Source organism: Pteropus vampyrus, unplaced genomic scaffold, assembly GCF_000151845.1.
Source record: "Pteropus vampyrus isolate Shadow unplaced genomic scaffold, Pvam_2.0 Scaffold1, whole genome shotgun sequence".
Lineage (NCBI taxonomy): Eukaryota > Metazoa > Chordata > Mammalia > Chiroptera > Pteropodidae > Pteropus > Pteropus vampyrus.
In genome coordinates this window covers 35,813,658-35,829,883 of record NW_011888782.1, presented here as the reverse complement: position 1 = coordinate 35,829,883, position 16,226 = coordinate 35,813,658, and the positions used below count along the sequence as shown (strand labels likewise).

The window sequence follows — 16,226 nt, the reverse complement described above, 5'->3', positions numbered from 1 at the left end:
AATCTAAGAGTAGGTACCTGGAGATCAAACACTGCATTAAGATATCCCAGTGCATAAGCTACTATTTGTTTTTATATTGGGTCCTTTAGTAAGTTGCATTTATCCTTCTTAGTTTATTATTTTGTTCTCTTAAGTAATGATTTGCTAACTCCTATTCTCAATGTCCTAAAACGTTTTAGTGTAGCAGCTCAAAAGTTTTCACTCACTCCTAAGCCATAGTTAATACACTGAATGAAATGGCCCGGTTACTAAATGGAAAAAGGGCAAAAAAGAGAACATTAAGCTTGGTAGAGCAGCATTAACTTATTTAAACTACACAGTCTCTTTCTACTTCCACGTTTGCACATCTATTTCATAACCTTGTTCCTCACTCAAAAACTCCTAATGCCTAATAACTGGATACATTAACTGAATAAGCCCTACGTAGGACATATAAATCATTTAAAAACTCTATACCATGCCTTGGCTATAATACTTTGAGAAAACCTTTCCTTTCCAATTGTTTCTCCTTTTAACAAATGCTATTTTATATGGAACTATTAGTAAAAGAGAAATAAACTGTTGTTTCCATTTAATCAAAATTTTATATCATCATGATAAAGTCCCTTTCTGAAACAACATTAACTAAGATAAAGTATAGCTCTTGGGAAGTTGCATTTTCCAGTTCATGCTGCTGAAGAAACAATTAGAAGCTCAATAAGACACAGGCTATCCAGAAGTCTCATTTATAATTAATTAATTTACCAATAAGCCATTTGTTAAGCTACCACAACAAGCAAGGTAAGAATCTAGGCACTGTGCTGGATGTGGAAAGATAAAAGGATTTAATCCATGCCTGCAACGAGTTTACAGGCTATTAAGAAGAGTCTGAGGCTAGTTAATAGGGGTAATAATTGGTCCTGAGAAAAAGAAACTGATGATAACTGACCCTAAAACTGCCAAAGGAAGAAGTGAAGATGACAGTCTAAACCATTCCATAACAACCTTGGGATCAAATAGTGGGGTAAACCACCAAAGTCAGTCCAAGGATAAAACATGCAGTATTATTAGCCTGCTTAGAGTCCTGTTTTGGTAAGTAATCTCTTTTCCCAGGTAGTATTAATGGAATTAATGGAATGATTAAGCATGTGAAGAAATACTATGTTGTGTGTGTGTGTGTGTGTGTGTGTGTGTGTGTGTGTGTGTGTGTGTGTGTGTGTGTATGTACACATATATGACAGTGTTTCTAAAACTCAATTACTACAAAACTTACCTTGATCAACACCTTGCCTAGTAAACATATATGGCCGCATGGGCAGATCCAAGAGTGAAGCTCAAGGCTCAGGCATCCATAAAAAGACATTTACTTGAGAATGGAGACCCCAAGTTGGAAGTTACAGGGAAATCACAAGTCCGATGGGAGTCTGGCCAAGGGAACTTAGGCCAAGGGCCTGAGCAGAAACTGAATTCACAGACTTTCAGGTGAAAATGGGAAATGAGGGAGGGCCAGAAGAATCTCAACACTGAACTAGTGATGAAACAAGAGCAAGTGGAGGTGCCTGAGTCTTCAATTACCAAGACAAAATCTCTGCCTCTCAGGAGGATGAGGCACCACTGTCAGACTGGATCCTGGGTCCTGGTAAAGGCTGACATTTACTGACCATAACATAATCTTTTCTTGATGTCTCTTATTGCATTATTCTAAAATACAACGATGCCCTCAAGACTGAGAATCTGGATATGACTGATCCCACACTAAATGATCCCAGATAGCTGTAATTTTTTGCATTCCTATGTCTGTTTTTAAAGTGTTCCTGTAGCTTCTCTTGTTATCAAGATGCCAGGGATCACCTTGGGATGTCTCCTTGACTGCCTGTTATATCTCTTCCTCCTCCTAAACTGCTTGTTACAATTTAGGTAAAGTAAGAATATGGGAGTGGGGCGGGGGAAGTGCCGGAGGGGGAGTAAGAGCTCGGGAGAGGGCGGGATGAGGTTAGGACTCTTCATTAAAATTTTAAAAAATCAAAGAAGTTATACTTATTTTGTTTGCTCAGAGACCTTTTTTTTCATTTTTCCTCATCTGATGCTTTGTTCAAGATAGGACAGGTGGCCAAGAAGCTAAGTACCAACTATAAAACATATGGTATTACCATGAATTAAACAGGGTTTCTCCTAAGGGCATCTAGTGTTCCTCTTTCTTTACCATATATCAATAAAAGAAAAGCTAGACAGAGGGATAAATAACAAGTTATTTCAATCAAGAAGAGCATTCCCTCAAAATTCAATGACTTTAACAGGTTATCTTTAAGGCAGAGAGTTAAATCTTTTCATGTCTCTACAAGTCAATTCTTCTTCATGATTAAAGCAGCATAAATCATGAGTTTGATTCACTATTATCTTTTCAAATTAGGTTTTACATGATTTAACACTATTACTATGAAGAAAAATGTTTAATACCATATTAAAAGTATTTTCACATTTGTTCTGAATAAGTAAATTAAACCTTGCCTATAATCTATCAAAAGAAATAGATGGTAGCCTGTCTTTAAATATATGAAGTTCATAATAGTTTAAGTTCAATTTTAACATTGTCAAAAGAAATTTTATCTTTACTTATGTGAACTGAGATTTGAATAATATGCTCCCATAAAGCAAAAAAATAAAAAATAAAAAAAGGAAAAAGAAAGCCCCAAATTCACACAAAATGAATTTAATTTTCCAATAAGAAATCTGAAATTATTTCTGAATGTGAATTTAACTTCCAATATTATTTCTGTTTAATATATCAAAACCTGCCTTTCCTACTACTTTAGCTACTTGAATGTACCCTAAGTGCTAAGGTAAAATCATCTCTGGTTATTTACTTTTCTCAAAATAAAACCAAAAGAAAGTACTCCAAGAAGTATGTATGAAGAAACTACCATAGACATCTTGCTGTTGTAGATTATGCAAAATAAATTTAATTCTTTAAGGCTTGAATTTTTATAAGGCTTCTTTTCTTTGAGATGGCAACTTCATGGATATCCCAGTGCCCAAGTACATTTGAGGAGCTCAATTTATATACCTGAGAGAGACATGGAAGTCCTATTAACTGTCAAGATTCATTTTGTAGTCTTAAGAGTCAAGGAAAAGGGAACTAAGTTGTCTTGAGAATCACCACAGTACGGTGTACATGTAGAGAGGATGGGTCTAAAATCTTTTTTTTCCAAATGGATAGCCTGTTATCCCATCACCACTAAACTGAATATTACAGTTTCCCCCCACTTATTTGCACTGCTTTGTATACTATTACTACATGTTTGGATTATTTGGATTCTTTTATGAATTCTGCACTGCTTCATTAACCTATTTTGGTGTGTAATTTTTTTTCAGACTCATAAAAATTACACAAATAGCACAAAAAATTCCCACATACCATTCATCCAGACTCACCAAATATTAGCATCTTGCATAACCTCAGAGGAATTATGCATAAAGGGATAAAATGTTTATATCTGGATGCTGAGATCTGAGGAAATTTTCACATTTCTCTTTGTACTTTTCTGTGCTTTCATTTAAAAACTTTACAAATTTATTTCACTTTTGGAAAGAATCAAGTGTTTTCAATAAAAGCAGGTAAAATTATAAGTTTGATTAACTTCCCAAAACTAGCAAGTACAGGTGGTAAATGCTTTAGATGTGTGAATAGACAGAAGTGTGTTTTAATGGTGATGTGAGGTTTAAATTAACCCTACAAAGATGTATGGAATGTAAATAGGCAGAAAAGAGACACGCCACGTGTTTATAGTGAGAAGCATCATAAGTCAAAATACTAAATAAATAAATAAATAAACAAACAAACAAACAAACATAGTGAAGATCATGAGAAGAGTGACCAGGGGCTTAGAAAGGTGAACACTGAGGAACAAAAAACAGCATTGAGTACATTGTGACAGACCTTAGAAGCTAGGCTGAGGAGTGTGAATACTGTCCTCTAAGCCAGAGGGCAGGTAAAGAACAATCAAAAGCAAGATACAATGACATTATTTATCCAACGGATCTTTATCTAGCTCAGGTACTGTTCTATTCCAGGGACAGGGAATAAAATAGTAGAGATACTCATAAAATAGCATTCTAATTATGTTTTATTAAGATTTATGGGTCATAAATTTGTGGATCATAGTATTACATGGAGTTGGAGTGATAAAAGAAGATGTCACTTAGGAGGTTAAATATGAGTTGAACCTTGAACATTTATGAGTCTAGCAGAGAGATGATGAGAAGGCATTTCAAATAAGAGACAGAGAAGAGGAAGGATGGGTGGGATAGGATGGGAGCAAATATGCTTGTGAGGTGTTTGGAAACCTATGAAAAGACTCATTTACCTGTAATAAATTTATTCCAGCAGAAGACAATAAGATTTGGCTATGTGGACTAGTTGTCAAATTGCTAAGGGTCTTGAAAGTCAGACCAAAAACTTACTGTTTTATAATCTATATAAATGACCCTGAAGGCATTGAAAAGACATCAGTTACTGAAGTCAGAATGACTTGATAACAGTCATGTTTTGGTAAGATAGAGAAGTATGGTGAAAAATATTTTGAAAAAGGGTAGGGGTGGAATTAAAGGATAAGGACCAAAAACCATTTGGAATATTAGTGTTCCATAATCCAGACAGAAGTGAAGAGGACCTGACTTTGAAAGACAGTGGAAGGGATGAATAGAAGAGATATTTCAAAGATTGCATCCAAAGGTCTCAGTGACTGACTAGATGTTCTGGATGAAAATGAATCATGAGTCAGATATTCAAAGCACTAACACTGCTAGAAGTGAGTAGTGATAGGACTGGGTGGGTTTAAAGATTATAGATTTATAGGGGACTGAAAAAACTACACATTTTAGGTACTCAACTAATATGCTGAATTATGTAATAAATATCTGCTATTAGTGTTGATTTAGAAAATATAACTATTCATTTATAAAATGGCAGCTCTCAAATGATTGCTGGAAAAAAAAATCTTTGTATTACTTTTCCTCAAATTCCCCTTAGTCATTTCTGTAGGAGGCCTTATGTGACAGCAGATTTAGTCTAGTGGGCCTTCAATAATAAATCATGTGACAGATGATGAAAATAAAACTATGACATCAACAGGCATTCCTAATTTACATCAAAATGCAAGATAGTTGATAACTTATATCCTATATAAGCTTCTTACTAAAAAATACTCATGGCAATCTAGAAACTGATTCGTATTGAGATATTGGGGCTTTTTCTATTCTCCTACAGCACATAATGTTGGTAACTAATCCCAACCTCTAGGAAAGGTGAAACATTATATAAAATAAGAAATGCATAATCTATGCCAGCATCATACTAGGTGCTGTCCACAACTTAGGTTATATTAATCTCAAAACAACCTGGGAAGAATTGTGTTGCCATTTTATAGATAAGACAGCAGAGTCAATCACAGGTTAAGTCACTATGGGTATATGCCTGGAGTTATAGTCAGGATTGCTCTATAGCTGCTATTTCCACTGCATCTATCTTGAAGGTATGGGCTCAGATTTGGAAGAGACTTTGAAAAGTCCTTAACCTACTTCTTGCTGGGCTCCCAATAAAACCAGGATGAAAATAAGGATCTTTCCTATTTCAAGCATAGATTCAAAACTACACTAAAGATCAAGCAAAACTCTTTTATATCCAGCAAGAACTATGTGAGCCTCCTCTGAGCAGTGAGGAGTACGGCTTTTTCCTCTGACCTACATTTCCTATTCACCTCCAGGTGTAAAACTGATGAGGTGGTGCTAGTTACCAAAGAAATAAAAACATTTATTCAGTCATATTATATTTCATCACACTTAAACACATGGCATTTTAATGATTTCTCCTGTGAAACAGACTTCTCACAGTCACAACACAGATAGTAGGACTAACATTCAAATATTTTAAGAAAGAAGGAAAAAAAAACTTTTCTTCAAGCAGGAATCAGAACCAGTGGTAACTTATGGGGCAAGTTATGCTATAGAACAGTATTTTTCCCCCTATATTACTCAGAAAGGACATTTTGTTAAGAACCATAAATTATACGTAAAATAAAGAAAATTTAAAATATTTAAGATATTAACCAAAGTAGATGCATCTTCTTCCCTTTTTTGATTACAATATTGCAGACTTACCACGAACATACTTTAAAACTGAAATGAAGTTTTTATTCTAAGCCCAGATTTTCACTTCCTTACAGCTTTTGCTTTTTAAGCTAAAAATTCTCTCATCTTGGTACGATGAATTTTTGCTAAGTAATTAAAAACCAATTGTGTTTAAATCTTTTGAGATAGTTGGTTTTATGCTGTCTAACTCAGGAGTTGGTTTCTAAAACCTCAAATTTAGCATCTCAAGGAAGAATGGTATCTATGGCATGTTTAAAAAAATGTTTTGAAATGAAGTGATGGGCATTTAAAAATAGAATTTAGAGAGTGCGCAGCTTCCCTTCCATCTTTTTTTCACTGGGGGAGGAGAATGACACATTTGCATTATGCTGCCAGAACACTGTTGCTGTGATTCTACTGAGCTTCAGAATGGAAGAGGAGCTACAAAGACCACTCTTAATTACAGTGTCACTACCAGGAACATGCAGTTTCCAACTGACATATTCAGATTAGAAATAGAAACAATCAGAACACCCCCCTAACACCCTGCCACCAGAGACTTCCTTCCCTGCTCCCACCCCTCACATCTCTGAATTACTACACCCGTAACTATCACGGGCCCTGCCCAACTGTCAGAACTTGAATATAGCACCAGTGTCCTCCCCCATGATCATTCTCAGGGAGGCTTTAGCTAAATTTCAGATTTCAAAAACATCCGAGAATCAGAGGGACAGAGAGACTGTAAAACTTTGTGGGCCTTAAAGCCTAATATCCATCCAAAATTTTTTTCCTTCTAAGAAAAGCTCTATCCGAATTCCAAAAAACAAACCTGCAAATGAAACTTTGGAGGACAGAGCAATTCTTCATTAATCATAGGAGTTATCTTCTTGAAAAGGACATTTGGCAAAACCATAATTGGGGTAAGAGAATTAGAGGGGGAAAGCACACGAAATAATGGCTTTAAACATATTTTTTAAACTTCAAAGTAAATACATGTTCTGAAAAACACCTGCTTCTAAAACAAACCAATTTCATCATTGTAAGCATTCATTTTTGATGGGAGGAACCATTTTCTTAGAATACTGTTTTCAATGTTCATGAAACAATACTGTTGTGTCATAATCCTATTAGGTAGACATTTCAAAGTTAGTCAATGGCCACACAGTGGCCATTTCTCAAACTGGCAGTTACAGGCTTCAAATATGTTGTGATAGGAAGATGGATCACCAGGCCACCTTTCAAGGAAAGGTGTGCTGCTCAACTGTAGGAAATGTGGCCAGCAAAGAGCTTCCTGCTGTCAGCTCCCTCAGGCTCTGCCTCACGTGCAGTCACTTTGCCTGGGGCTATGTCCTTCCCTGGGCAGCCTGCCTCCGGCTACTGAGCAAAGCAGGCCAACAGTTGCTCCAGAGCCCTTCACCAGGCTGGCCAAAGCTTTGTCAGTCCTGAATCACAGATAGACTTTTCTCTTGCCCCAATCCTTTCTTTCCACTTCCTTTCATAATAAACCTCTTGTACCCCAAACTCTGTCTCAGTGTCCACTTCCAAAGAACACAATTTGCAATATATGTCTTTTTCATTTAGGTTTTCTCTTGCTCCACTTACCACAAATCTCAGGAGAAAGCTTGTGTATACCCATTTTCTAGAATTATCATGATACTTAAGAGCACACTTTTCAGGGCCTAGACTGTACTTTCATTAAATGAAAGAAAGGAATACAAGTAGAAGGTACATAGAAGAAACAATTATTGTTGAGAAGTATTTTTCTCCATAAAGATTAAATTTGCCTATAAAATTAAAAATATAAAATGGCATTCATTCATGCATGTATTCATTCAATATTTTTCAATATTGAGCACTTCCTATACACCAGGCACAGGTAAAAAACTGAAAAAAGCTGTCAGTCTGGAGGAGTTTGCATTCTAGTGGTTCAGATAGACAATAAACAAATCAGAAATTAATACAATGCCAGAGTATGTGAAGAAAAATAAAGCAGAATGAAGGGACAGAGAATGACTAGAGAAGGATCTGTTTCAAAACCACAGGTAGAGAGGGATTGCTATAATCCATACATTGCTGGGCTGGCATAGTCACATATACATTTAGTATACCAATTTCATAGATAGTATATATCATTTTTGTTCTAGTGAAGAATTCATCACATTCAACTTTACTAATATTTCTTCTCCATAGTGAGTCCACCTGCTGCATGAAATATAAAATCTTAAATCTATGTTACTAACCTCCATAGCAATTCTGTCTTAGGGAAAGAGCAGCCGGAGCCATCATAAGCTATAGTCAGATACAGCTGTCTCAGGCAGATGGCTTTATGGGCAACATCATAAGCTTGCCAGATTTTTTAAAATATGAAAGGGTTTTCTGCCTCATTAGTACTTCATGGTTGATCATCCACAAACACCTGGTGCTCAGACTTCCTCCTCTTGTGAAAATGCAACCATATATAGTCTTAACTCGAAAGGGAATACATTATATAATCTTTATCCAAAGGACCTAATACTTACATATTTTATAAAGGCACAGGTAAGAAGAAAACCCTTCCTTAATAATCTTAATTGAGGGTGAAAAACTGAAATCAGGATCGATAGGGAAGAGTAGTGGTAGAGGCAAATTAGATACTTTGCTCCTTCTGAATACTCAAACTACTTGGTCCAGAGGGAATCCCAGGTAGGCTTTACAGGCCTCCATTTACATCACCAATATAAGAATGAATAACAAAAATGACAGTTTATTTCTGAAAATAACTATGAATCTCTACGTTTTCTTCCTCATACTTTAGAACTTTGTTGTCATCATCATTCAACACATACAGGTACACCAAGCACCATTGTGTCCTTGCTTAAGGCAGGAATCAAACCATACCTACCCTGAACTATGATGAGGTAAAGGAAAAAAAAAATAGACTTGAGAGGTAGGAGAAACTGAGTTCAAATTTAGCTGCTGTAATTTATCAGCTTTTTGAAAAGATTAATTGTCCCAAGGTTAGAAATTTCAGTTTTTCAATCTGTAAAACAGAGATAACATCTACTCAAATACCTCACAAGGTCAGTAAAAGATGTGTTTTAAAGTACTTTGAAAACTATAGTCATCTGCAAATGTATTGTCACAACTAGAATTTCTTTGGATTTAAATGTTAACACATTATTCTGATATAATTTTGAATTGAGCAATAAAAAATATATTCATTCAAGAATTATTTATTCAGTATTTTTTTGTGTTATACTATAGAGAATATAAAAAAATGATAGTTATCCTTGATATCAGATTTGAGAGTGGTAATATGGGGGGAAATATGGTTTTGGTTTTTGCTAACACTTATTGAGCATTTTCTATGTGCCAGAAATTGTTATAAATATTTTAATGTAGTAACTCTTTTAATCTTTAAAAATCCTATGAAAAAGGTGATATTTTTATTTATCCTCATTTTACAGATGAGGAAGATAGGCACAAGAAGTTGGAGATCTTCCCAAGATCAGACACCTAGTATTAAAAGTATTAGAGTCAACACACATTCTCAGGCAAGTTAGCTACATCATAATGTTATATTACAGCTCAACTTGGCCAGAAAACACACACATATCATTAATAATAATAACTAATGCTAATAATATTAAGGCAGTAAATGATAAATGAAGAGATCATCCTGGGTGGGGTGGCCAAGGAAGCCTTCATGATATAAACCCAAAACTATATCCAAACTTGTTTGTAAAATTTAGACAAAAAAATTATATAAAGAACAAATAATAATATGATGTTCCACATGTACTTTTTTGAGCATGCAATAGGTATCACCTGATTGAAATATAACATACATACAAGAAAATACAAAAATTCAATATGTACTTTTAAAATATCTCATTCAGTGGGCTCTCTTTTAAAGAATAGGTTTCCTAATTAAAACAGCAAAAGTTGACTTAAGCAATGTCTACCTATCCATATACAGTCTTAATATAATCCATTTTATTTCAAAGAAATACCATTTAATTTCCATTTTCTTTTGATCAAGACCATTCAATACTGTCCCGTTATAATGAAAAATAACTTGAAATCAAATAATATATGTGCTTCCATAATAAAAAAAAATGACATAAAGCAAATAAATTATTTTCAGTTTATATGAGAAGCACTGTGTTGATTTTCCAGACAGGAAGATGTCCCTCTGGATTTTTGTATTTGCTATTATTTTATATGTAGAAAAACAATTTTGAGAGCCACTTTTCAAATGACATACTAAACATTGGCCAACAATGGTTTCTACTTGTTTCAATTTCCAACACAACATGTGTACTGATTGCTTGTCTTATGTATATATCATGTAACTTACCAAGCGATAGGTCTGGGCCTTTAAAACGTTGAGATCAATAAAGTTTTCTTCATTGTCTGTCTCTTCTTCCTTAGGAAAATAAAAGCATTTCAAAGTTAATAATCATAAAGTTATAATTTAAAAAATGTATTTGTGACTCTCACATATATATTAAGCCCAATATAAAGACTAATGCAAGAAAGGGTATTCAAAAGCCTAGTTAATGTATACAAAATTATTAGCAGCTCATGTGGTTTTTGACGTTTCAATGGTGCTATTTAAAATTGGCCTTTTTTTACAGTCACTGAAGAAAAAAAGAAGAAAGGGTGCCACTACTGCAGAACTAGGGATAAACAAATGAAGAACAGAACAAGAAACAGTCTCAAGTAACATATCTGAAATAGACAGATAATGGAAAAACTCAATGGAAATTTTGAGTAACATGACTAAAATGGACGAAATGATAGGTTGACACAGAATACTCTCACCTGCTCCAGGGACCAATCACATTAACGCATATTTTTGACATTTCATCTCCTATATGCTCAAATTTAATAAGTAAATAATAAGTTAAGTTACCAGTACTGCTTGGCCCATGGTCCCTAACTCTATTTAAAGATATGAAATTTTAAATCTATTCAAGATACAAAATACATATTTAAGATATTAACCTTGTATCTTAGATCTTAAGTGTCTAAATGGATAGTTCAGGTAGATTCCAACCAAGTTGGTCCTGAACTCTGGACTAATTAGTATGGGAGGAAAGGTCAGAAGTGACCCTTTGAAAGGTAATCCCTTCCCCAGTATACAGTAAATATGGAGTCTGAGCAGGTTCTGTAAGCATGCAGGACAAAATATTAGCTCCCCTTTCTCTTCAAATGTCTTTGTGGTGACAAGTAACAGTGGGTGAAACAAATTTAACAAAAATATCCCAAGCTTAAAGGATATGGCAATAACACTAATGAAGCTTGGTCCTCAAGTCTCATAAAGAAAAAAAAAAGCAAGTAGGTGTTGTTTGGTGGACACTTTCACATGTAGAGCTGTAGGAAAGCAGCAGTGGTAGATTTCAAAGATAATCTTTATCTTCAAGAATTTTAAAGTATGTAAGGCAGTGGTTCTCAAAAGGTGGTTCTGAGACCAGCAGCATAAATACCACCTGGGAGCTTGTCAGAATGCAAATTCTAAGGCTCCATCCTAGATCTACTCGGAAACTCTGGAAGTGAGGCCACCAAAGTAAGATGTGAGAACTATGCTAATCTCTGGGGAACTGGAAAGATTTTTAGTAAAATATAAAATAACATAAATGCAAATTCCATACATTCAAGTGACATTTACTTTGGGCTTGGGGACAGTGAAGCAGGCATAAAGGTGTAGACAAAACTGATCTGTTTACACCTTAAATCTTAAGCACATATGCAGACATGCACCTTTGAAAAGCAGCTCAGTCTATTCTGTTTGCACTAATGATGGTCTACTTAACAACAGTAAATGATTGAAATGCCAATGACTCAATGCCCATGGGAGAAAAGACAAGTTTATAATGCTTTTACAATAATCTAATCAGTACTGTTTACATAGGTCATCAATAAATACTTGTTGATTGTAGTGTACTGAACACTTATAGGCAAAAAGCTTTAATATCTAGGTATTAGGAAAAGGATTTAAGTTACTAAACATTATTGAGAGGGCATTCAAAAAGAATTCGAATATGCACAGACTTAGAAAAAAGTTTTGAAATAGAGGATGCTAATCTCAGTAATTTAAAAGGCACTCAACAATTTCCTATTATTTCTTTGCCTAATATGCATCTTCTTACTTCTCTCATTGCCAGTTAAATACAGCGAGACTATTCTGTGTCGACCAACATATATATATATATACATATATATATTTTTTTTTTTTTTTTTTAAACAGTTATCAGTGTGTCCTATTGAGATTTGGCCAGTCTACAACTGAAGGTTTCTAGTTTCTAGATGACTATAGAACTTTACTATCAGAAATGATCTTTACTAACCTTGCGCCACGCCACAAACTCTGGCAACAAAATTAAATAATTATCTCACCATTCAAAGGCTTCTTAGCACTGATGCTGTTCTCCTTAGCCAGAGGAATGGAAGCAGTAAGAGAGGACCCCTTAGAATAATATGATGACAGTAAGAAAGAAGCAACCCTTTGAGGAAGGCCTTGAGTTTGATCTTATGGCAGTAGAAGGTCTTTACTTCACCGCTGGGAAGAAATGTGCAATGATGCTGCTTTCTAGTTTGTTTCTCTAATTTACACACCTAATAATGCTGCTTTGAAATTTAAAGAGTTCTCAGGAAAAAAAAAATTAGCTATAATTTCTAAGTTATGCAGCAATGTACCAGACATTGCATAATAAACTAGAGATACAAAAAAAAAAAAAGGAACAAAATTGGTTCTGCCCTCATAGAGTTATTTTTTTGACTAGCAGATTTTCATGTTTTTTCTGAACTGGCAGCTTTGAGTTATACTTCTTTAAAGCTAAATGCCGATGCTCTAGGACCAGGTATCTGTCAATAAACTAATAACTAATAAACAGTTATTAAGAAGATGAGAAATATATCTGAGTAAAATAAATGAGGTGAACAATGAGAATATGTGAGGTCATAAATTTTCTAAGCCTGAATGGAAAGCTCTATTACACAAAGAATACAGTCTAAACTCCTAAAAATGCTCCAAATGATAATGACCTGTTCAAATGATATTTTCCCAGTTTATCTTAAGCCACCCGCCTCCTCACTGAGGAGATCTGGCCACAAAGGTTTTCTCTCAGTTCCTTGATCATGCTAAGCTTCTTGCCTCAGTGCTTTTGTACATGCAGTATCATCTGGGGCTTGCCCAGTGTCTGCTATAAAACAAGTGCTTAATAAGCACATGTCGAATGAATGAATATGTTTTTACTTTAATTTTTATAATATATCACACTAAAAAAGATATATTTTAAATTGATTAGCTTTACAATGATCTTTTTTCCTGTTAATAGCAGTTTTCTTTTTTACATGTATTTAAAATATTTATGTTGCTGATAAAACATGTTAAATATTTTGAAAATACAAAGCATAGAAAAAATTATTCATAATTCTTCTACCCATATATGTTAGCATATTGATATTTTTTTGGCAAATTTTACAGTTGAGTTTATGCATATAGTATGTTATCCCCATGTCACTAACATTTCTCTGTAAACGATTTTTTTCAATTAAATAGTCTCTATTTATTTAAAAAATGTATATTCAGTTATTCAGTTTGTGGTATAGCCATGCAGTGAAGAGTATTTTATTTCATATGACTGCAAAACCCAGTAATTAATTTGACTGTATGTATCTATTCTTGGGGGGGAGGAGTAGGGTTTTTAAATTTATTTTTCATTATAGTTGACATACAATATTATATTAGTTTCAGGTGTACAACACAGTAATTCGACATTTATATACCTTATGAAGTGATCACTATAAGTCTAGTAATCAAGTCACCATACATAGTTATTATATTATTGACTATATTCCCTATACATACATTACATTCTTGTGGCTTATCACTGAAGTTTGTACTTCTTACAGATAATTCTTTAAAAAACAATTTTTAATGAATACATCATATTCTACTATTTGGATATAGTCTAAGTTCTTTAATGAGTATTTCCGGCATTTGCTATAAAATAATGCAGTGATTAATATCTTTGTGGCATATGGTAGCTTAACAAATTACTTTAAGCTGAAATATAGAATATACTTATTATAATTTTTAAAATCACCTGGAAAATTTAACTGGTTTATGAGAGTAAAATACACTATGGTTTTTTTCCTGCCATTGTAATTTCAGGTGATATCTACACTTCCTAAAAACACAGAGCTAATCCATCTCTGGTTCTTTGTAAGAGCTCTTTGTTTCCACCATTTTACTAGTCGAATCTGTTATAGAGACTTGATCATTTAGCTTCACACTGTGGACAGGATGTTAGGAATGGGAAAAAGCCCAGATGCTGCCAAACAATTTAAATAATGTTAGCATTTACAAGTATTTTTAAAGTTCTTGCATTTAATATTTTAAAGTTCTAAAATTAGTACTCATCTTAATTTTAGAAGCATAATGGAGTTCCTGAAAAATGGTGTTCTTATAAAGTAGAATGTATTAATCTTAAATTCTAATGTTCTGTTCTAAATTCTTTAATATTTATGGCCTATTTAAGATCATGAATGGTTGATAATAAAATGTTTACTCATATAATTAGTGGTCTACTACTTCCTGTCTATAGTTTAAGAACCACTGCTGAAATCAAGATCTCAATCATTAGAGAACATGAGCATTACCTTAACCAAAGGTTGAAACAACTGAACTTAGTACCTATTTAAAAGCTTTTCTTCTCTAGAAAAATGAAATAAAATATATTTCAGAAAATGGAAGACTGGGGGAATTAAGAGAAGGAAAAGGAATCCAAAGGTGAAAATGAAAAGTAAGTTCAGTAACACACATACCACAAATTCTTCATCTACTTTATTTAATGTTAATTCTGCATCATCTTCTGGAACAGTTTCTTCTTCTAATTCTTCCACTGGGTATGTTGGTCTAAAATAATAAATCTTAATATGAGAGTTAAAAACAAAATAAAACATTTTAGTAGGACAAAAAGGTATAATCTAACTATTAAGGATCTCCTCTGCATCAGATCTTGTCCTTCTTCACCCCTCTTCCGTAGTCAAATGGTTCATGTGATCTTTTTGAAACTTTCTATGTGAAGAAAAAACATTTATCTCCAAATTTAAAGAATAAATTTACACAAATGGGATAATACTGTTATCCAACGTATTTCTTCACTTACTACTGTATCACATTTAAGTACCTATACATCTTTCTCTTTCTCTCTCTCTTTTTATCACCTGCAGGTATTCTATATAACAGCAGTACCACAGTATTAATTTAACTAACCACCTATGGCTGAACACTGAGGTTGTTTCTAGTTTTTTACTAGACAACATCGCAAAGATCATCATTGCACATTTATCATTATGCATATCAGAATAAATCTGTACAAGTATATAATAGCTGGGTCAACAACTTTGTACATTTTATTGTTTTGGTAGATGTTGACAAAACCAACTTCTAAAATGTTACTGTAATTTACACTCCCAAGAACACTGACCCATTTATATATGTTCACCAATATGGTAAACAAACATTAATCATTTAAGTGAAAATATCTCATTCTTGTTTTAATTGCATTTCTTTCACATGAGAGTAGTTGAACACAGTTTCATGTTTTAATTGGTTAGTATTTCCTTTTTCAAGGAAATATCTATTATTGCCCTTGGCCCTTTTGTATATTAAGAAAATTAGTGCATGGCTTAACCTGTGTTAAAGATATTTTCCTAGTTTATAACTTATAATCTTAGCTATTCAGGTCTGTTATAATTCTTGTTACACTGATTTAGAAACATTTTTTTGCACAGACCCTAGCTTTAACACGACACAACATATCTCACGCCCCTCTGGTCTGTTAGTACTCCTATAGCTTCATTTTTAACATTTATACCTTTGATCAATCTGGACTTTATTTTGATAGTATTAATAAGAAGAGTTCCGGCTTTATTCTTATTTCCAAAATTTAATCAATGGTCTTAACAATAAGTACTGAACAATCATTTCTCCATCAAGATTAACAACATGTATTTCCCATATTAAAAATACACCAAAGTATTTGGGTTTATTTCTGAAAACTTATTTTAAAAATCTATACCTGACAGGTTAACGAAATATAAAAATCAACATTTAATATTAAGAAAGG

General features: G+C 33.7%; 1 protein-coding gene across 1 annotated transcript in view; it reads right to left on the bottom strand.

Annotated features, from left to right (window-relative positions):
* Window positions 1-16,226, bottom strand: part of IFT57 (intraflagellar transport 57) — a 50,931-nt gene that overhangs the window by 28,188 nt on the left and 6,517 nt on the right. Inside the window, exons 4-5 of the mRNA XM_011384609.2 lie at window positions 14,920-15,010; window positions 10,445-10,513 (exon numbers count right to left, since the gene is read on the bottom strand). Of these exons, the coding sequence (XP_011382911.1) occupies window positions 10,445-10,513; window positions 14,920-15,010 (160 nt within the window). The remainder of the gene's footprint in view (window positions 1-10,444; window positions 10,514-14,919; window positions 15,011-16,226) is intronic.